Raw genomic sequence first — 22,306 nt, 5'->3', positions numbered from 1 at the left:
AAAAGAAACAACGCAGGTGTTGTGATGGTATTGATCCAAGAGAGTCGAATTTGTATCCTAAGATCTGGGATATTTCCCAGTTCTGACACTTAGCCGTGTGACCTTGGTGCAGCACATCATCTGTCCTCTGAGCCTGTTTAACCAGCATAAAACAAAAAGAATGATGTCGTCTATTTCAAAGGGTCAGAAAAGAATCCAATTAGATATTGTGTGTGAAAGCACGCAGCCAAAGAGCCAACCCGGGAGAGTCCCAGGAGCTACGCTAAGGGGAATCACCCAGGTTTTCATTTCTACTTCTCATGTGGTTCTGGGAAAATTACTTCATCTCTCTGTAGTCTGCTTTCTCTTCTTGTACGAAAAGAATGGTACTTCTTCTGAAGACAGAGAAATAATGATGAGATTAGTGAACTACTTTTTTGTAAGCCCTTTGTAAACATTCAAATCTTCAGATAATTGCTAACAATGCAATATTATGTATGCATACCTAGCTTTCTATATATAAAGGCACATTTGATTCTGGAGAAAGAATCCATTCCTTTCAACAACTCTCCAGAAGAATCTGAACTCCCCACCCCCACCCCAAAAGGAACGAAGGCATGTGTCCTTGCAGACAGTGAGTAGAACAGTTCCTCCTATCTTCCCAGTCAGGTCCCTTGCCCCCCACCCCACTGTTCCCACTGTTCACTGTTTTCCTTCCTCCATTCCCTTCCCTTCCCTTCCCTTCCCTTCCCTTCCCTTCCCTTCCCTTCCCTTCCCTTCCCTTCCCTTCCTTTCTTTATTTCTATTGGCATGTCTCTTTATCAAGGAATAGTTTACATGCCATAAAATTCACTCATTGTAAGTGTGTGGTCTGATTATTTTTATTATACGTATACAGTTGTGCAGCTATCACTATAATGCAATGTTAGGACTTTTCAGTCACCCCATCTCAACTGCTCATCTGCCGTCCATCCTACTCCCGTCCTACCCCAATCCCATTTCCAGCAACCACTCACCTACTTTATATTGCCTTCATCTTGCCGTTCCTAGAAACTTCACATAAATGGAACCATACAATCCATAGTCCTTTGGGTCTGGCTCCTTTCATGTCACATAATGTCATTGAGGTTCATCTGTTTGTTGCATAGATCGATAGTTTGTTCCTTTCAATAAGAACAGTAGCTTTGCAGTATTCCATTACTCCATATTTTGTTTGTTCACCAGCTGAGAGCCATTTGGATTGTTTCCAATTTGGGGTTATTAGGAATAACCCTGCTATGAACTTTTGCATAGAAGCCTTTGTGTGGACATATATTATCATTTCTCTTAGTTTAAAACCTAGTAGTATGCTGGGTCGCAAGGTATATTTATGTCCAACCTTTTGAGAAACTTCCAGAAGTTTCCAAACTAGCTGTACCATTTTACATTCTCATCAGCAGTGGATGAGTGTATCACTTTCCCCGCATCCTCCTCAGCACTTGGTATGGTCAGTCTTTTTAATTATAGCCATTGTAACCAGTGTGTATGTGCTTATTCAGCATGCATATATCTCCTTTTGTGAAGTGTTTATTTAAATCTTTGCCCATTTTTTTCAATTGAGTTGCTTGGCCACTTATTTTGCATTGTCATCATTCTTTGTATATTCTAGATACCAGTCTTTTTTTTAGAAATGCGATTTGCAGTGATGTCTTCCAATCTGTGACTCAGAGGTATAATGATACCTTTTGAAGAGAAAAAGATTTTAATCTTGATGACATTCAGCTTATCAATCTTTTTCTTTTATGAATTATGTTTTTGTAGACTAAGAAATATTAAACCAAGGTCACAAAATTCTTCTTTGATGTTTTTGTCTAGAAGCATTATAGTTTTAGCTTGTATATTTAGGTCTGTGATTCATTTTAAGTTAATTTTTTATTTATGGTGTGAGGTAGGGTTTGCTTGAATATATAGATCTAATTGTCCCCTCATCATTTTTTGGAAAGACTACGCCTTCCCCATCAAATTGCCTTGGCATTTTACTTAAAATTAATTAACCATGAATGTGGCAATTTATTTTGGAATTCTCTCTTCTATTCCACTGACCTATAAGTCTATCCCTTAAAGTCTATACTTTAAAGTCTAAAGTATAGACCTTAAAGTCTATACTTTAGGTCTTCTGACTTTATCCTATTCTTTAAAAATTTTTTTTTTACTCTCTTGGGTCCTCGGCATTGCCACATAAATCGTAGGTCAGCTTTTCAATCTCTACAAATAATCCGGCTTGGATTTTGTAGAGATTGCACTGAACCTATAGGTCGATTTAAAGAGACTGGTTATGTCCCGTGGGAATGCACACATTTACAGATAACATGTATCTAACACTGTTAAATTGTAAAGGCTGCTTTAAAGTTTTTGCACTTGATTCCCTGGAAGGAGATGAGAAAGCACGAACCATCTGCAAAAATCCAATATGCATTTACACTGAGATGTTGCCACTTTTTTCATTCTTTACCCCTCATTAAAAGAAGGGAGTTGGTGTTCTGTCTTTTATATTTTGAGCAGCTGGTCAAAGGGAACCAGATCATTGGGAGGCGGTGGTGTATTTGTCTCCGCTCTGTTTTGTGCATCTTCACTGGAGTAGATGAGCTGTGACCCCTCCCTCTGACACAGCACACGTGTTTGGAGCAAACACTCCAGGTTGCAGCCGCAGTTGGGTGGCTAAGGCCGTCTGGCTGCAGGATGTTCTCATCTGTGCAGGTTGGCTTTGCACAGACTTGTGTAGAACCCTCCGGGCTTTGGGAAAGCTGCCTGGGCAAACTGATTTGTTCACCTTTGCCCAGGATGCAAAATTTGGGCCAGGGCACACCCTCATTATCCTGCCTGTTCGGGGTGCTGCATTATGGGAAACACCCTCCTGGGACAGGTGAGTGTTCAACTTGGAGATCAAGCCAGTCCAGTCACATTGGAAACCTCTCCCATTTCAAGAGGAAAAAACCAGCAAACTTAAAGAAGGCTGAGTCAGCCCCCACACTGCCCTTCTGCAGGAGTAAAACAGGGAACTTGTGTGCTTCTGCCTCTCCCTCCCCACCCATGCACCTGCCATGTAAGCAACAAATCCTTGTTACACCTTTGGCTTCTCCATCTACCATCAGGTTTAGGGTCTGGGGACCACCCAGACTGGTGTTTCCTCAGTTCTTGATGATTTGTATACTCATCTCAGTGCTTATAAAACAAAAAAAAGAAGCTGATTTCTTAAATCCCCCACCTTAAAGCCATTGAACCCATTTTTGAAAGAATCTTGAGTGTTGCTTATGCACAGTACCATTAGAAAACTCCTGATCTAGGCCAACATACTTACCTCACGTGTTTATATGTCCTTCATCTAAAGTCACTGTCAATCAGAGCTGTATTTGCAAGAGTCTTGGGGACAGAAAAGCAATTTGTTTATTCCTTTGGGTATTCTAAGCAAATCATCTGTAAATCAAGTTAGATCTTTAAGAAAAAACGGCAACCTAGACCTTGATAGTTTAACTTCCCCATATGGAAATGACTACATTCAATTATCTTTCAGTACCACACCACTGGTTTTTCTCAGGGGTCTATATAAGAAACTACCTGAACGTTTCCAACCATCGGCAAAATTAGCATGGAAGGTGATTTTCCATTCCAGAGCCAGGGTCCTCCATAAGAATTTTCTTGGTGCTTTTAGAGGGGAGGCCTGGACACAAAGCCGAGCTCTACTTTTTGGAAGCACCAGGGACTTTGAGTGTTGGACATTGTCCACTTTGAGCGTTAGTTTCTTTGCTTACCAGTATAAGACAATAAAATAGCACCTACATCATGGGAGTGTAGTGAGACTGGTCACTTAAAGTCCTTGATGCAATGCCTTGCAGAGAGTAAGACCCTATGGCAGTGCAGCCTGCAACGACTGTTCATTTATTTAGAATAGGAAACCTCACCTCTCTAGTCACAATTGTATGTGGCCATTTTTTTCACACGGTGAGACTTTTGTGGCTCATTTTCCCTTTTGTCTTCATCTAGTGAGAAACTCAGATCACAGTAGGTTTGTCTGAGTGTGGAGCCTTGATATTTTCTTTTCCTCTAAGGTTTTTGTCCAGTTGTTTACAGATCATGACCTTCTCTGATAAGAATCTGCAAGTCCTTTTTGGAAGAAGGTAGGGCATAAGTTATAAATGGCTGAAGGTTGACTTCAGGAGCCATCATTCACATCGCCTAGGCTCGTGTCGGGAGTAGGGCACTCTGAGGGGAAGAGGGTAAAGAAAAACTAAAAAGGACAGTTGGTCATCCAGGAGCTAAGCAGATTATCAGGCAAGCAGATTATCTGTCCGAGGATGGGTTCTGTAATTACAGTTCTCTTTCGCCACTCCCAGAGGGCTGTTACAGTCAGCGCAGGGCGTAGGGCATCCAGAAATCCTCCTGGGTATAAGGCACTATGGAGTCATTGCTTAAACTGCATTCCCTACCATCAAGAATTTCCTCTCTCTACCCAAATTGCTTTTCTGTTAACACTGTTGTGTGAGCTCGTAGAGCTATGGGGTTTCACACAGAATCACAGAATTTTATGGCTGCGTGGGACTTGCAATTGTTTAGTTCGGCCCTTCACTTTTTACAGATGAGGGGCCTGGGGCTTGGAGAGGGTTTGTAGTGGCATCATTGAGGTCTTATGGGTAACACATTAACGAATGACACCCATTCTCTTGATTCCAAACATGGTAACCCTTTCCCAGGGGACCCCCCTCATCCACAAGGAGTTCAGAACTATCTGCTCTGCTAGACGATGGATTTTATCAAAAGCTTGGTGCCTTAAGCTAAATCCTGCCTTACGGTAGATAGTATTACTCCAGATGGTATTCTAGTCTGTATGCTAAAGTTCCTACTCCAATTTAGAGATTAACCAAATAGTAATAATTACCACAGAAGTCTGACATAATCAGCACTATGAAAGGCAAGCAGTTTTTTGCACTTTGAATGTGCAGGCAGGTGCTTTATAAAACTCAGCTACATAAGCAAGTTGTCTATTTTCCAGAGAGTTTAATGCCAGCCAGAATGTAGATGCTTAACATGTGCACTTTGAATATGTGAAAAAGAAGAAAATAGGTTATAAGTTTTTTTACACAGCAGGATACAGAGACGGGCGGAGAACAGTGATTGCAGAGCTCTGGTGAGCCCCACGGCACATCTGGTCCCACAGGCTCAGGCACAGCTAGAGTTGCAGGGTGTGGGCTTGGGGCCAGGTACCTGGTTAACTGTCACTTAGGAAGTCACCTGTCATAACAAAGCCCACACTGTGCTGTAAAACTTGATGATCAATAGCCGCCTCTCCACAATGAATCGTACGTTTACTATCTGTTCTAACGTAGGCACTATATACTCTTCCATTTTACTCATGGTCCGAAATAGTTTTCCTTCTTCTACAAACAACTGCAGCGTAAACGACTTTGATTCAACTGTGTCCGTTTGGGGAGTTAGTTTGCATATGAGCCCACATCTTTGTTCAGCTCTGATCCTTTTCGTGGCCCTGTGCACAGGGCTTGACTGTGAACCGTCATGGTGCCGGTATAAGAAGAAATGAAAGAGAAGAGGTGGCTCACACATGCAAAGCAGAGGCTCCCTTGGCCTTGAGCCCCTGGCCCCGTGGTCCCCTAGGATGCACTGCCACTAAAACAGACTTTTAAACGGCCGTGAAATGGCCCTTGAGTCTGGCTGACCGCATTACTTGACATGTTCAGCATTGGGAGACGAAGCAGGTACATGAGTCAAGACCAGTGTCCCTGGCATTACGATAGTATTGTTTCTTAGCAGTGCTTTCTGCCAATAATTCATAGACCACAGCCTGGCACATGGGGCCTTGGCATATCTTCCATCCACCTTGTGTGACAGCTCAGGTGGCACCATTACTCTTCTGTGCTTGTCCTTGGGCAAGAACAGGCACCGAGAAGGCCTTTCACCAGCATCCCAAACTGCACTAAGAAGCCTTTTTGTGAATGGCCCTGAGACCACCTCTGTGCTGAGGATTGCTGCTGTTGTTCCTATGATTTCTGATGATAGTGTGCCACACCGTTTTCAAAATACTACATCATCGCTCACCCTCACAACGTCACTCCGAGGTAGTTCTAGCAGTGTGGTGCTGTATGGTTAGAGAGGCTGCAACCTTCACAAGACCCCACAGTGCCAAAACTGGATTTGAATCCAGTCCCACCTACCCCAGCGTCTCCACACTTTCAACTAGGGCTTTATGCGTCTACCTTATAGGCATTCCTTTTCTGCATGATTTTTTCCCTTGGTAACGTTAGTTTTGAACTCTTTCCATGTAAGTTTATTTCATTCTTTTAATGGCTACGTAGGATTGAATGTTTTGTCTGACTACTTTCTGATTTAGGTTGCTTTCTGTTTCTTTGTTCTTTCCTGTTGTAAATAATATTGAAGACCGTCGATACAAACACCTTTAAGCACAGGTATGAGAATTTCTGTAGGATGGCTTCCTAGAAATGGAATTGTGTGTCAGAGAGTTTGTGCATATTAAATGTTAATAAATATTGCCAGAGTTTCCTTCCAAAAAGAATTTTGCTCACCGACAGTGTGTAAGAAGCCTATTTCCTGACATTAGTCTTTTTGTCATTGCCAGTTTGGTGAAGAAAAATATTTTTTTTTTCTAAATTGTGTTTCCCTGATTCCTGGTGGAGCTGAGCTAATTTTTATTTGAGGGGTCATCTACATGTCTTCTGGAAATTGCCTTTTGCCCTTATTGCCACTTATTTTTTATTAGAGACACTCTTTATATATTATGGGTAATAATCTTATATCTGAAATGTGTGCCAAGTATTTTTTTCCCTGTTACTTCTCTTTTAACTTTATGTCTAGACATTTTTCTCTGTGTACACTGTCATTATTTGTGTTTATTGTGTTTCTAGATTTAGCCTTGTTCAGGAAGCCATTCCTACCCCAAGTTTCCTAAATGATCTCCTATATGTCCTTCTAATATTTCTACATTTTTGTTTCTGTTTAGCTCTGTAACTCTCTAGAACTCTTTTTTGGATAAGTTATGAGTCAGGAATCTAGATTTACCTTTCTTTACATGGAGAGTCCATTGTTCTCACCATTAATGGAATAATCCATTCTGTAACTCATTTGAAATGCCACCATAATCATAGACTAAATTCTCTTGTGTATAGTGTGCAATGGGTTCCTCTGACTTATCTGTTTCGCCAATTTATTTTATATTCCTGTACCAACATTGAAGCACTTTAATTATCTGCGCCTTTAGAATACTTTTCATGGGGCATCTGGGTGGCTCCGTCAGTTAAGCATCCGACTTTAGCTCAGTTTCAACTCACGGTCTATGAGTTTGAGCCCAGTGTTGGGCTCTGTGCTGACAGCTCAGAGCCTGGAGCCTACCTCGGATTCTGTGTCTCCCTCTCTCTCTGCCCGGCCCCCTCTCAAAAATAAACAAACAATAAAAAAAATTTTTTTAAGAATAACTTTATGTCAGGAATGGAAAATCTTTATTGATGCTCTGTCTTTCAAAAAATGTCTGTATATTTGTGTATTTTTTTTCCATATGAACTTACAGAATCAGCTTGTCTATAGACAAAACCCCTGTGAGCATTTTAATTGGGAATGCATTGCAATAATAGATTTATTGTAGATAATTTTAGATAAATTGACATCTTTAAATATTTGGTTTTCTCTTCCAGAAATATTGCATGTTTTCTAGCCTTTTATGTGCGTCAACTAGGTTCTACCATTTTCTTTATGTCAGTCTCACGTTGAAGGCTTTGTTTGTTGTGATTTAGAAACGGAGTCCCATTTTCCCATTATGCTGACCGAATTTGTATTGCTAGTCAGTAGGAAAGCTATTGGGTTTTCTGTGTTAATTTTTAATCTAGCTATTGGAACTCTTTCATTAGTAATCTTTATACGTCTCTTATCACATTGGCTAGGACTAGACCGCGGTAGAAAACCTTTGGTGAAAGTGTAAGTCATTGTCTTGGTGTTATCTTTGTTGAGAATGCACCTAATGTTGCACCACTAAATAGGATAGATACACCATATCAGTTTGGAGAACTTTCTTCCCACTCCCAGCTTATTGAGGAGTGTGCTTTTCACTGGAGACCACCCAAGATTCCTGTCAGGGTGCCTTCTTTCACTCACATTTGACCCTGGATGGTCTAAGGGAAGGAGCTACTTTGTGCGACATTTCCTATGCTTCCTTCATCCCTTGAGGGAAAAATAAGTAAGTGAGTAAGTAAGTGTGAACCAAAACAAGAATGCCTCTTCTAGAATTTTCTGACTGGGCACCATTGGCCAGATTTCATTCCTGGCTTCTATTTTGAAATAACTTCCTTTTTTTTTTTCCACTTGATTGTCTTAAGCAACCAACCAGCATCTCACGCTCTGGTTGCTAAGTGGCTTTTGCAGTTTCTACTGGAGGGTGTGAGAAAGGAATCACTACCTGACCTCTGGTTTCCTGTTGAGATTTCATGCAGGCGCAGGGTGCAGCTACTTCTGACTCTGTGCTCTCAGCCCTGCCTTGCATGTGGCCCATGCGAAAGAAGTGTTGCACGGTTGGTTGAGAAAATGATTTCATCGCAGAGTACCTTTGGTAATTTTTAGGTGGTAAGGATTTTTCGCTAAGTGATAAAAAAAGATTTCATTTTGTCAGGCATGCATTTGGAGCGTGACTCTAATGTGACTTGGCACCTGTCTGGAGAATTGTCCCTGTGTCCAGTGACATTTTGCTTTGGGGAAGTCAACACCTGCTGTGCTGGCATCTGTCATATTCAGGAATGTGAAATGCTCATGAATAATGCAGGGCCAACCTCAGTAAAGTGCCTTCTTCAGAAACCACTTAATGTAAGACTTTGATAAAAGATCGTTGTAAGCAACACAGAAGAGACTTTGGGGTCCTTCTGAGGTAAAAGTTGAGGATGATGCCTCTTACCATGGTTTTTCTCCTCTTGATGCAAGCTAGATTTTATTATTTTTAGACAGTTTAGCTAAGGAAGCAAAAAACCTGCTAAATATGGGAATCCTGTCTTTTTATTGCTTTAATACAAACCAATATTAGTCTTCGCATCCATTTGGGTGTTGTTTTGTGGGGGTAGGGATTTTTGGAGATGGAGTGGGCTTATCACAGGCACATGGCGAGTCACTGGCAACCATCCATGGGTACCCAGGCCAGGGGACAAACGGGCTCCAGAAACCCCGAGAAGCAAAGCTGCCCCATCATCCAGGCACAAGTAGCTGGTCTGCGAGCCCCTTCCTGTTCTAATGGGGCGGCCTCAGCTTCCAGGGCTGTTGACGTAGGAGGCGTTGGTCAACTGGGCACTTACTTTTCCCGCCTCAGCTGTTTCTTTTTTTCCTCCAAATCCCGAGTCCAGAAGAGAGGCTGAGAGCTGTGACAAGGTGTAAACTAAGAGCCCCTACCTCTTCTCTTGCAGGCAGGTGACAAACATTACCACCCCAGCTGTGCACGATGCAGCAGGTGCAACCAGATGTTCACAGAAGGAGAGGAAATGTATCTTCAAGGTAAGATGGGCTCGAGAAGCCAGTAAGTTCTCCCCACCGGAGGAAAGAAAACCTTGCTTTGTCTGCTCGTTTTCAGAGAAGGAGGCCTTTCATTAGCCGCAAGGCTCCCCAGATCCAAAATGAACGTGGCCAAAAGTTACCTCAGCAATTAGTATTCATCAGCCAAGCAGTGGGCATGCTGGCAGTGAACCCCTGAGTCTGTTGAACAAAGGAATGCGATGCTTCTGGAATGAACAAATAGGACTTGATGTTTGGTGCCGTGGAGGTGAGGCAAGGATGAAAATCAGCAACACCTCCTTCCAGCCCTCCCCCCAGGAATAGGCTTGGGAAAAAAGGCAAAAAGAAAGCATTTCTAGATGCTGCTTGGTCTTTGCTTCTTTCACTGCCCTGCGAGAAGGATTTTATTTTATTTTTTTAAAGCTCCAGGCGGCTCTTTCTTAACCGACTGAGCCACCCAGGCGCCCCTTGCAGGCGGCTCTTTCTTATGCACGCTTTCAGGAAGAAGAAAACCCTAATATTTGGTGAATTGCATCACAGAAGTATTTCATCCCATTAAGATAGCATAGCTCTCATCCTGAAAGAAAGAGAGACGGCAAAAGAAGGAGAGAGAACATACCCAGAGTCCCTGAAAGAGAAATGGAGAGATTTCTGGTGGCGAAGAAATATGTATTACCAGAGGGCCATTAGATGTTTTTTTTTTTCATCGAAAATCATTTTGAGAAACATTGCCAGTGTTCAACCATGACTAGTTTTTATCTCCCCTAAAATGCTGAAACTTCTCAGAGAGAAGCTTAGGGAAGGATTCTCTTCCAGTCAAACGGCACCATCTGCACAAACATTTTTCTATTTTTAGCTGGAAAAAGAGCCATTAAATAGACAAGGGCTTATCAGTAAAATTAGCAAGAACCATGAGAGCTGGTACTCATTCGGTTTGGTAATTACTGGGTCTCGTCTGCCTTCACATTCATTTCTTTGTTTCTCTGCACGTAACATTATGTGTATTTTTAATGAATGGTTTGCTTTGCTCTCTGTCTTGTTCTTATACAACTAAGAAAAGTCTACAGAAAAGATTCTTGAGTATTAAAGCAAAGCCTTAGCTACCGTCCTCTAAAAAGTGCTCACGGTAGGAGAACTGGACAACCCAAACATCCCTTCGTTTTAATGACCACTCTGGAAAAATCTTGATTTAAGACGCCACTCAATTTTAAAGGACCCGATGAAGGCAAGTGACAAGCTCTCAAATCCATGGCCTCATGTGGACTTTATATGACACATTTCCCCGGGGGCAGGCTGCGAATCTGTGTAGCAATAGGCAGGTGTCGCTTTGCATTTTCAGCATGGAGCAGATTTATTCTCCATTTGGTGTCCAGGCTTTGTTTTAGATTTTAGTGTGTCGATTGCAGCCCGCAAAAACAAAGACACCGAGTGCGTGTCAACCCCGTGTCCGCGAGACCCTGAGACTGCAAGGCTCTGGGCACGGCTCTGCACGTGCACAGGGTTCTGGAACCTGAATAGGGAGTGGGTTCAAGCTGTGCACAAATACAGCACGTTCGTGCTACAAATAAACAACTACCCGTCCAGATGGGCTGTGTTCAGAACTCCAGCGGTTGTCCTGAACGTCTTCTGGAGCTGGGCTTCGGTGCTCTTTGCCTGCCCTCTTGACACATCCTTGGCGAATGAGTAGTTCGTCTTCCTCAGTATCTCATACTCTCCCTGAGTCACATTCCTTGTGTTTCTGACCCCTGGAGAACAATGTGACGCTGTGTGCAAACCCAGTGTTCTGGCCAGCAACTCCCGCTTGGTAGAACCTTCACAGCGAATGCTGTCCGTGAGCCCACCCCTGCCCCTTAGCTCTCCACACTGGGCGGGTTTCCTGCGCTTTGTGGCCAGCCTCCGAGTAAATGTTAATGCTGACGGGACTATGAATCTGGCTTGTTTCATTTTCTTCTTTTTATTTTATTTTATTTTATTTTATTTTATTTTATTTTATTTTATTTTAGTGTTTATTTTTTGGCTCTGGGTAAAGCAAGATAGAAATGATTGTTAAAGAGGGATTAAAGTAGTCCTCTGATAATAAAGGTATTATCCTTGTCATTAATATTATTTTAGCTATTTTAGCTCAGTGGTATAAAATGACTCAAGAGGTACTTTAGTGACTTTTCGAGGACACACAGTTTGTTGCTTGAAGAGAGAAAGATTTAACAGTGAAATGTGGGAAGTCTAATATTCATACCAAGACTGAACAGATTCGTATCATTTACTCTCTGCTGTCACCTTAGTAACTTTATTTGCTCGTCTTTTTATTTTTTTTTATTTATTTTTTTTACATTTTATTTATTTTTGAGAAACAGAGTGAGACAAAGTGTGAGTGGGGGAGGGGCAGAGAGAGAAGGAGACAGAATCTGAAGCAGGCTCCAGGCTCTGAGCAAGCAGTCAGCAACAGAGCCTGATGTGGGGCTTGAACCCACAAACTGTGAGATCATGACCTGAGCCGAAGTCGGATGCTCAACCGACTGAGCCACCCAGGCACCCCTGCTCAAGTCTTTTTAAGTCCTTCAGTTCTGCCCGTAGCCTTATGTAAACATAGGATTTACATACAGGTCTTTGCCACAACCGGATAAATGACATATATATCTAGGTATACAAAACCATGTAGGCGGGCGTGGATTCTTACTAGAGTTTTCTAGTGGATATAAGTGTTTTGCTTAGTTCTGTGATACTCGTACCATCCATGGAAGAGCTTCATACTCTGGGAACATGAGGCATTGACACCGAAACAGAAAATGACAGGTAGTATTTCCACTCATTTCAGAGCGAAGGCTTTTTTTGGTTAGTTAAAGGGTTAAAAGTTAAAGGAAACTTCTGCATTTGTACCATAACTTTCAACCTTTCTACTAGTTGGCTTGATTTTCCCTATCTTTGTAGATGACTATGTATCACTGGATCAACAAAAAATTCAGTGAGTTTTGCTTCTGGATATGGTTTGACTTTATTCCCTTCTAAATTGCTTAGTTGTTTGGATGTTCTAGAAACATGGCTTATAACTTAGACTTAAATTCAACACAGCTTATAGGAAGCACACAGACATGACTTTGAAAGGATAATAGTATGGCCCAAAACAAGAACAGCACTCAGTCAAGAACTAAACAACTCTCACATCAAAACAGTTGTGCCCAGGTAGTGGTCTAGAATTATGGTCTAGAATTATGGTCTAGACCATAGTGGTCTAGAATTATGACCTTTATAGAGCAAGCTCAGACTGGATGAGGAAGACTCACCTGGAGGTTGGAGTTGTCATAATTCACTTGGGCACAGGGCTTTAACACTCCCCTGTGTTAGGGAGAGAAGGATCTGAACCATTCTCTGAAGTTCTATCTAATATGACTATGGCTTCTTTCCATTTCCCTTAACTCTTTGCGGGGCACTGTGTCTTTCCAGGTTCCACCGTTTGGCATCCCGACTGTAAGCAATCTACCAAGACGGAGGAAAAGCTGCGGGTAAGGAGACCATTAGAGCTGTAATGCCAGCTGCATTTATTGGCCGTCAGTGTCACAGTCACTAGTTTTCAGGGCTGGAATTTGGGGGAAATTACTTTCTCATGATCTTTTTTTTCTCTCATTAACAAACCAAGCTGAAAGACCATTTAGCCAGAGAAGGAAGTTCCCTTCCCTCCTTCGTTAAATCGATTGTGGTTTTTATTCCAAACGCTCGTGTTGGGGAGAAAGTAAGCCTTGCCTCACTAGTCAGGTTCGTAGGAAAGCATTCAAGGGAAAAATCAAACCATACGCACGTGAAAAAATGATTCATCCAGTTCTAGGCCCAACATCTGGTGACCTCACCAGACTTTTTTGTACTTCGGTCCATAATGTACGACCTCAACCCAAATTCTGCATCCGTGCTTAGCTCCTGGTGCATTTTACTGACCTCTTAAATCCAAATTCACCGAGGGGCCTCTGTCTCCAGAAGCTGACGGCTTGTCGGATAAAACCTTTGGGGAAATAATGATGAGCCCAGAAGTGTGAGTGTGAATAAGCATCCTGGATGGTCTTGTAACTTAACTCTTAGGGGACATCAGAATGGTTTAGTAACTATCCCTGAACACTAAGCACACGGGCAAAAGGGTAGACCCTCTTCATCTCTCCCTTCTAGAACCTTTTCCCGGGCTTGCTCAAGCCTGACAACACCTCTAGGTGACACTATTTTATCTGCTTCAGAAGCAAAGAGCTGTGCACACGTGTAAGGCATCATCATTATCTGTAGCCTGTTCGGAGGCCCCTAGTTTTTTCCCCTGGACTGTGAAATATTTCCTGAGTAATAATCACACTGGATCCCAGTCCACAGCCTCCTGGTTTAGCCAACCCTTGGAAAAACTAGTTTCTGCTCCACTTGGCATCTCAGGGAAAATAATGGTCTGAATTGCTGTTGGAAGCCAAACTCTAGCGTGTGGTGTCACGTCTTCTTGAATTGCCATTAGTAGGCATCGGCAGCTATGTATTGTAATCCCATCAGCATCATACTTTTATGGAGGAGAACAAAAAAAAAAAACCCACCTTTTCTCAGAATAACTGAGTAAAAACCAGACAAACTGAAAAGGAATTTGTCCACCAATCCCAGGATGGCTTTGGTCTCTGTTTCTACAAAACAACTCCAGCTTGAACACGTGCGTGTAACCCTCAAGTCCATTGACCAGGCTGATGCCCGCTGGAATGGTCACCCATGTTGGGCACCAGAGTCTGCGAGTTTGGAGGAACCATGGATGCTTTGGAAATGGGTTATCTTTATAAAATCCTAGACCGTTAAAGATAGTTATTGTCACTTTTATCGTAAGAATGTAAAATTCATAGCATAGCTTGGGGCTGCTGCCCAGAAACCACCCAAGTAGCTAGTGACTTTATGCCATCTCTACAGTGTTATTTTCAGTTTTTTGAATAATCATTTTTACTTCATCCCTGATGAACTCTTTTGGGACATGAGGAGAAGAATGTTAATGAGACCAGAGTACATGGAATGTGTGTCTTTTCTCTGTAAGGATTGCTTGAGTTTGCAGATAGTGTTGCTAAAATAATATTAAAAAAAAAAAGAAAGAAAAAGAAAAAAACACTCTTGATTGCATCTTGATAGAACTCTCTGTATAAGCTTATGAAAACAACTAGGGAAATATTTCTACTCGTTCTGGCCAAGAAGAGCTATTAGTTTTTCTTCCTTTAGTAAAGTTTTCCAGAAAATTCCAAAACGTTTCTCCTAAAGCCAACATTCAACCACTTGGGCGGTCAGGCCAGCCCTCAGCTCGCTCACCTTTGGGAAGCTCAGTAGTGCCAAGGATGGAGCATTCCAGAGGGGAGGAGGTCCCTGTGTGCCCGGAGTGGGGTACTTGCTGACTGACGCTCTTGGGGCTGAAAGGGGAATCAGTTTTTGAATAAGGGAGTAAACGTTGTGCTCTCTTAAGGGTGTGTCTACAAATCACAGACCTTGAGCCAAGATCTCCAAGCCTTTCACAGGGTGTCACATCAGTGCAGTTACCATAGCAAAATGAAAATGTTTTAAGACTCTTTCTGCCACCCCACTGAGTAATCCACATTCTTGGTATTTAAGAACTCACAGGGCGTTTGTAATGACAGATTCTAAAAGACATCTGTCAATGGCTCCACTGGTTTCTTACTCTTCATATATAAAAATGTCTCAGCCAAAATAAATGGAAAGAAATCATGGGAAGTTAGAATGTGGGTAAATAAACTGTAACTTGGAGGCCAGTTAATATGCTTTTAAACATGCCCCCCCCCAACACACACACACACACGCACACACACACACACACGCCCCCAACTCTAAAGTGATGCCACTTGATGTTTAGTATCAAATTTGTTTTCCCAAAGGTTTTGTGTTGTGTTGTTTTTTGCACAGTGTTTCCAAATGGAGGATATTTCTTTGTTCATTCTTTCCTTTTCTCATGTTTTGTGGCAGCCGCCAAACATTCATCGTTCTTCATCCGATTTCTTTTATCCCAAAAGTCTGGTTCGACGCACAGGACGGTCTCCGTCTCTGCAGGTTGGCACTGTGTCTAAGGCTGAGGCTTAGAGCCGCTGTCCTGGCCCCAGGCTTCTGTGGCTTGCCGTCCTCGTGCTGCTCGTCCCACATAACTTCTCCGGCTCCTGCAGAGGCAGATGCTTTTTCTCACCCCACAGAGTGCATCTCACATTCCGATTCTGGCTGTTTTCTTCTCTCGTTATTGTTTTCATTTAGAGTACTGGCTAAAGCGTCACCTTCATGAAAGCGAGCACATTAGAAGCTCCCCTTTGGGTCCCGGGTTCACGCATTTGTTCGTTGAACAAATGTTTGCCAGGCACCCAGGTATAGTTAGTGCTGGGCTGGATGCTGGTGAATAGCAGGGAAGACAGATATGTCGTTATAAAATGGTATAGAAGCACATCACCTAGATCAAGGAATGTCAGGTGAGAGAAAGGGTCCCAAGGGGCACTCCCTGGGAACAGTGGTCCTTGAGTTGAATTTTGGAGCCTGGATGGACATGATGAGAAAGGGGTGGGGGTGCTGAGGGGGATCGCAGAAGCATGGAACTAGGGGAACACAATGCTTGGGTAGGGAGTGGTTCATCTCAAGAAAGCAGCAGGGAAGTGGAGAAAGGACACAAGAGACCAGGCACCTACTCTGCAGAGGCCAAAGGATTTAAACGTACTCTATTTGCTCTCCCTAAGAATCCCTGGGAGGTAGCTATCCTCACTCCCATTTTACAGATGGAGAGACTGAGACCGATCACAGTTAGGTACTTTCCCCAGAGTTACACCACCGGTCAGGGGTAGAGCTGAGATTGGAAGCCGGGTCTCTGAGCCCGTAACTCATGCTCTTTCCAGCACACCACCGGGCATCAGAGAGGAAGTCAGGAAAGCAGAAGGAGAGGAGCATTACACACGGACTAAGTCCGCTGGGGGTAGGAAGGAGAGCAGCATGGCCCGCAGGACGACGCAGAAGCAAGGCGAGCGCTCAGCCAGCCCTCCAGACGAGCAGTGAGGCAGGAGACTGTGCTTCCTGCACACGCACACAATATCTTCCGTGGGGGTCTTGAGAACCCACTGAAAGCTGTGAAATGATAATAACTTTCCACAATCCTCTCTCTGCCCAGATGAAACCCAGTTTTTAGCTCTGCTAACAGTTCAGGGTCACACTAGAGCATTGTAGCCTGGGCTCCGTGTACGCCTGCCGGAACGGCACTAAGGCTGAGAGGTGTTGCTCAGCCTGCTTTTATTAAAAGTTTACCTTCTTTTATTAAACGGTTTGGAAGATAGTTAGAAGCATATATTTTTAGAGTGGAAAGAAACCTTTTAGACATCAACCCCCTCAGTTTCCTCATCTATAGCAGGAGGCCAGCCCAAGGCTCCCCGGGCATCAGCGGGCAAGATTTAACTGCAGATTCCAGGCCTCGGCTACGTGGTGTTGGCCCATGATACCGGCTTGCTCTCCAACTTGCATTTGTCACGTGATCTTCATTCTGTCTTAAAGCTTCAGCTCCGGTAGCAGGGTTTTCACACGCAATGAAGTTATAGTCTCATGAATCCAGCACAACAGCCAAAGATTGCCCCCCACTGCAAATAGTACCTCCGTTTGGCAAGAAGTTGCTTTTTCAACGGTTTTGGGGTCTTTTTCCCAAAAGTATACGTTATAACTCAAATAGGATTCTATTTTGGTAGCCTAAGGCTATAGCCAGATGATGCATTTTCACGACTTCAACAAAAATACCATCATCAAGTGTGAAATTCTTGGTTTGCTCCAGACCCTTAAATTTTAAAGATGGGGCGCATCGTAAGCAGTGGTGAGTTAGAGGAGAGAGAGAGAGCTCTGTTTTTAATAACCACTCTCTTCCTATCCTGTTCAAAAGGGACATCTGATTCCCATTATCCAAGCATAAATCTCAATGAAGTCAGCTTGAGCTCCATCACAGAAAGTTGTAAACAGCTTGGGACCTGGCAAAGAAATAGGCCATTTGACAAGGTCTCCCTTCACCCATTGGCCACTGAGGAACAGCTCACCAGCACTTTGAAGAAGCCTGGAAACTCAAGTCACACAGATATGTTGATCTTTTAGATGCCTCATACAAGCGGCTCATTTCACCAAGTAATATCAAACCTTTTTAGTTATTAGGTAAACCAACTGTACTCCTACAGGATAGTCAGCACCCTGTGCCCCGGGAGGAAATTTATAGGAGGAAAGACATTTCATTATTTATATAATAATGAATTGTTATATTCATTATCGTTCCTTCTTTCGTCATGCTGAGGTATAGGCAAAAGAAAATGATGAAAAGAAAATTACCTAAGGAAAACATGTTCCAGTCTTATTTACTTGGAAAAGTTTTATATGAATAGCAAATTTTGTCTATAGGTAAAACTCAGTACTAACCTTTGTAATGTCTGCTGTAATTCATTATAGACAAAGCACATGATATTCCCAGGACTCAGTTTGTAATAATCTGGAGTGGATCATTTGCTATATTCTTAAAAGGAGCTTCTCTGATGTGCCTTTGGAGACTAAAGCATGAACGGACTGCCGTACAAAATGGGCATGAGATTTTTGTCTTTTGAAACTAACATTCACTAGCATAACGTATGCACCTGCAAACCTATAATATACCAAACATGTACCGTGTGTGTATATTTTTTTAAAAAGAGCTAATTAGAATCTGTACATATATCTCAAAGGGATAATGTTGGTTTTTGTCTTATTAGCATCACTACAATAACATACCGCCTCGTTCCAGGCTTTCACTTTATTCGAATATTTCATTCTTCTTTGGTGTGTTTTTATAATTCATGAGTATGTTTAGGGGCTATGACTTATAGCAAAAAGACATTGAGGCTCTTGGCCGTAGTAAAGGCTGATGGCATTTGTCACACTGCAGAGAAGGGAATGTGTGCCCACGAGTCCTTCCTGCTTCCTCTGAAACATAAAGTTCCTTTCTCCAAAGGAGTTATTTTCACGCTTTCTTGACTTAGCAGTGAATGCTCAATGTATGTAGATTTTAAAAGTATTCCTTCTTCTGCAGCTGTTATCACCACCTTGTCTAGTGAACTGGGACAAAAACCCAAGGCAGGTACTGTCAATCACAGCAGCACTTCGTATAAGGTGGCAGTCACCTTATATCATTAGTTGTCCCCTAGGCGTTCATAAACTCTTTCCCTTCTGGCTGCCAGTTGCCTGTAGTTTCTCTCCCTTCTTAGAGCATGGCTTTGGGGGAATGCAAAGTAGATGGGTAGTCGTTGCACCCCTGCTCCTGCTGAAAGGGGGGGGAGGGCAGGGAAGCAGAGAGCTTTTCCAGCACCCCCCAACTGAGAGGGGACCAGACATTATGGTGGCCCATAATGAAAGCAAATGGAAAATATAATTTCTCTGCTTCTTCACCAGGCAGAGCTCTGGTAAGTGTTTCATAGTCAGTAGAATGATGAGAGCTGGATGGGAACATAAAAAGATGTCTTCAGGGTGATTTTCACTTTGTGACTGTGCCTTTTAATGGTAGGACACATGGACCAAGTCAAGGCATAGAGGAAAAGTCAGCTGCAAGGTAGTTAGAGGGCTTTTAAAGAAGATTTCATGCAGAAAACAAAAAGACGGGTGTTTTCAAAAGACGTGTATTTACTATAAGTGATCAAAGGCCGTGGGGTTTTTCTCTTCCCCATTGGAATGAACTACTAGTCTTCTGGTGAGACTTCTCTTGGTTGATTTTTTTTTTTTTTTTTTGAGAAAAATGAAAAACTATTTTGAAATCAAAAGTGAGTCCCTGAACATGTGCTGGGGAAATAAATGTAGGTCATATGGACCCTTTGCTTGCTGAGTATGTGTGGACAACCACGTACAATAGAAGGTTCTCAGTGAAGTTCCTTTCCCTCTGTAGCCAAAATAAAGATTCAATTATTTGCCTAATTTTATTAGAAAAATCCTTTGAGACATCACAGCCAGTCTCTAATCCTTTCTCTATCTACTGTCCCTTCTCCACTCTCGCCTTGCCTTTTTTTTTTTTTTTCCAAAGATGGCATTAAAAAAAAACGAACCGAATTTTCCCACTGTGCTTTCAAATTGGGTTTTTCCATAAGGCATGAAGGAAAAGGTGCTTAAAGGAAAATAAGTAAATTGCATCAGCTTCTAATAGCTTAATCACAGATCCTGCTTCCTTCCTCTGTAGGACAGAAATGGGCATACCTTTGAGGATAAACATTTGAAATTAACTTCATTTATAATACAGCTGACTCTGGAAGAGCATAGGTTTGAACTGCATGGGCACTCTCATACACTTTTTTAATGCATAAATATGCTGCAGCACTGTAAATGTATTTTCTCTTCTTTGGGATTTTCTTAATTACGTTTCTTTAGCTTACTTTCTTGTATGAATATAGTATGTGATACATATGACATACAAAACATGTCGTATTCAACTGTTGACGTTCTCAGTAAAGCTTCCTGCTCAACAGTGGGCTATTGGTAATTAAGTTTTGGAGGAGTCAAAGGCTACACGTGGATTTTCCACCGCACAGTGGGTCGATGCTGTGAACCTGGGCACTGTTCAAGGGAGAGCAGTATAGGCAAGAGAGTACTTCAGTTCCTCATAACTCTCCTAGAGGCTTACAAAGCCTGCTCACCCATTGGGCTATTGTTTAGTAATTGCTGGGTCACTGTTGTTAACCTGGATACCAGAACAGGTTGAAATAGTAACGTAGGTTAAATAATTGCATATAAGGATCATCTGTGGAAATGGGGATCCTCTTGTAAATCTTTGCTGTAGCCCAGCACGGTGACACTAGGGTTCTGTTCCAGGTAAAGAAGAAACCGTCAGCGGGATTTGAGAGAGGGAAAGCGTGGTGGTTAAGTTGTTGCTGTTCAGGTGAAATGAGTTTCAATTGGAGTAGATTTGGGCTGCTCTATTAGAAGATAGCTGTGTGAGGGGCGCCTGGGTGGCGCAGTCGGTTAAGCGTCCGACTTCAGCCAGGTCACGATCTCGCGGTCCGTGAGTTCGAGCCCCGCGTCGGGCTCTGGGCTGATGGCTCGGAGCCTGGAGCCTGTTTCCGATTCTGTGTCTCCCTCTCTCTCTGCCCCTCCCCCGTTCATGCTCTGTCTCCCTCTGTCCCAAAAATAAATAAACGTTGAAAAAAAAAAATTTAAAAAAAAAAGAAGATAGCTGTGTGCCTTTTGAACCTGTCTCGGCCGTCAGAGATGCCCAGCAAGTTATTTATCGGTTAATCCGGGGGCAAGATACAGCTGAAAGAATAAAAGCGTTTCATTTTTTTCTTTTTTTAACATTTATTTATTTTTGGGAGACAGAGTGCAAGTGGGAGAGGGGCAGAGAGAGAGAGAGAGAGAGAGAGAGAAAGGGAGACACAGAATCAGAAATAGGCTCCCAGGCTCCGAGCTGTCAGCACAGAGCCCGACGTGGGATTAGAACTCACTCACTGTGAGATCATGACCTGAGCCAAAATCGGACACTTAACTGAGCCACACAAGCACCCCAAAAGGTTTTCTTTTAAAAATAAAGATGTACAGGGGCGCCTGGGTGGCGCAGTCGGTTAAGCGTCCGACTTCAGCCAGGTCACGATCTCGCCGTCCGTGAGTTCGAGCCCCGCATCAGGCTCTGGGCTGATGGCTCAGAGCCTGGAGCCTGTTTCCGATTCTGTGTCTCCCTCTCTCTCTGCTCCTCCCCCGTTCATGCTCTGTCTCTCTCTGTCCCAAAAATAAAATAAAAACGTTGGAAAAAAAAATTTATAAAAAATAAAAATAAAGATGTTCATTTAAAAAGTTCAACCTGTTTCAAACTCGAGACATTTAGCATTGAAATGTAAAACTCCAAATATTTAAGATTAAAAGACCCCCTGTAAAAACACCCAAAACAATAGTTCAGTTTTAAAAACCAATTTTATTATCTTCGTAAAGGAGGGACCTCTAACCTCCGCTGGTGGAGCACGTACGCTTCAGGAGCCGTTAGGAACTGTGGCAAAACAGGCAAGAATCCACGTGTGCTGTTTAAGCCTTGAGCATAGTTGAAGAAGCCGCAAACCAAGAACCATTCTGGCAGATAAGACAGGCCTGTGCAAGGTCTTTGCCATCAGGCATGGAAGGGGCATTGATCGGTAAAGCTGAGACCTAAGCAGGAAGTCACCATCGCGGAAGGATGTACAGTCACTTCACAGAGCTCTCAGAAAAGGGGAAGGGCATTTGTCAGTTTGACTGTTCGTCCGACATACTTCACACATCGGAGTTCTGATGGGATAGTATGCAAGTGCAGTAGCCGTAGACAGCTCTAGACACATCTGGTCCATGTAGCTCACATTTGAAAGGACTATTCTATCGTGAAGAGCAAAACAGGCAGTGCTCTCCTAAACTGTGTGAGATGAACAGACTTAGGAAATCCAGTCTAATGTCCGATGTCCGGAAAATGCTGAAAATGGGTACTTGCCGTATGCTGGGCAAGGTGTTTGAAGCTTTATAGCTATTGATTCCTTTGTCCCTCTATTAGGCATTAGTACCCTCTCCTCCATTCTATAAATGAGAAGCTGAAGCTCAGGAAAGTCCAAAGAAAAATGGAGAGAACGCGAGAAAGGAAAGAAAAAGGAACACTCCCCTGATGTCACACAAGTAGGGAAGCCAGGATTTGAACCAAATTTCTTGACCCAAAACCAGCCTTTTCACCCCCCTGTCCTGTACTACACAGAGTTGTGTTTTCTCCCGTTATTTCATTTTAGACAGGAAAACAGAAGGAAGAAGGGCCATTGTAAGAAAAGAAGGATGTAACTCAACCCATAAGCAG

General features: G+C 42.8%; 1 protein-coding gene across 22 annotated transcripts in view; it reads left to right on the top strand.

Moving 5' to 3' along the window:
- Positions 1 to 22,306, top strand: part of ABLIM1 (actin binding LIM protein 1) — a 301,274-nt gene that overhangs the window by 238,557 nt on the left and 40,411 nt on the right. For 10 of the 22 annotated variants that reach the window (XR_015241850.1, XR_015241856.1, XR_015241859.1 and 7 more), the window contains exons 7-8: positions 9,420 to 9,507; positions 12,946 to 13,004. Coding sequence is in view for 4 of the 22 variants with exons in the window: in XM_025917915.2 (XP_025773700.2) it covers positions 9,420 to 9,507; positions 12,946 to 13,004 (147 nt within the window). In the remaining 18 variants the exon portion in view is untranslated. Of the gene's footprint in view, positions 1 to 9,419; positions 9,508 to 12,945; positions 13,005 to 15,468; positions 15,553 to 18,559; positions 18,608 to 22,306 lie in introns of all 22 variants that reach the window. The other 12 variants (XR_015241848.1, XR_015241852.1, XR_015241851.1 and 9 more) reach the window with 3 other exon arrangements.

This window comes from Puma concolor, chromosome D2, assembly GCF_028749965.1.
Source record: "Puma concolor isolate L17-30 chromosome D2, mPumCon1.1.hap2, whole genome shotgun sequence".
NCBI classification, from domain to species: Eukaryota; Metazoa; Chordata; class Mammalia; order Carnivora; family Felidae; genus Puma; species Puma concolor.
The sequence above is the reverse complement of the archived record's forward strand: the minus strand, read 5'-3'. Positions and strand labels throughout refer to the sequence as shown.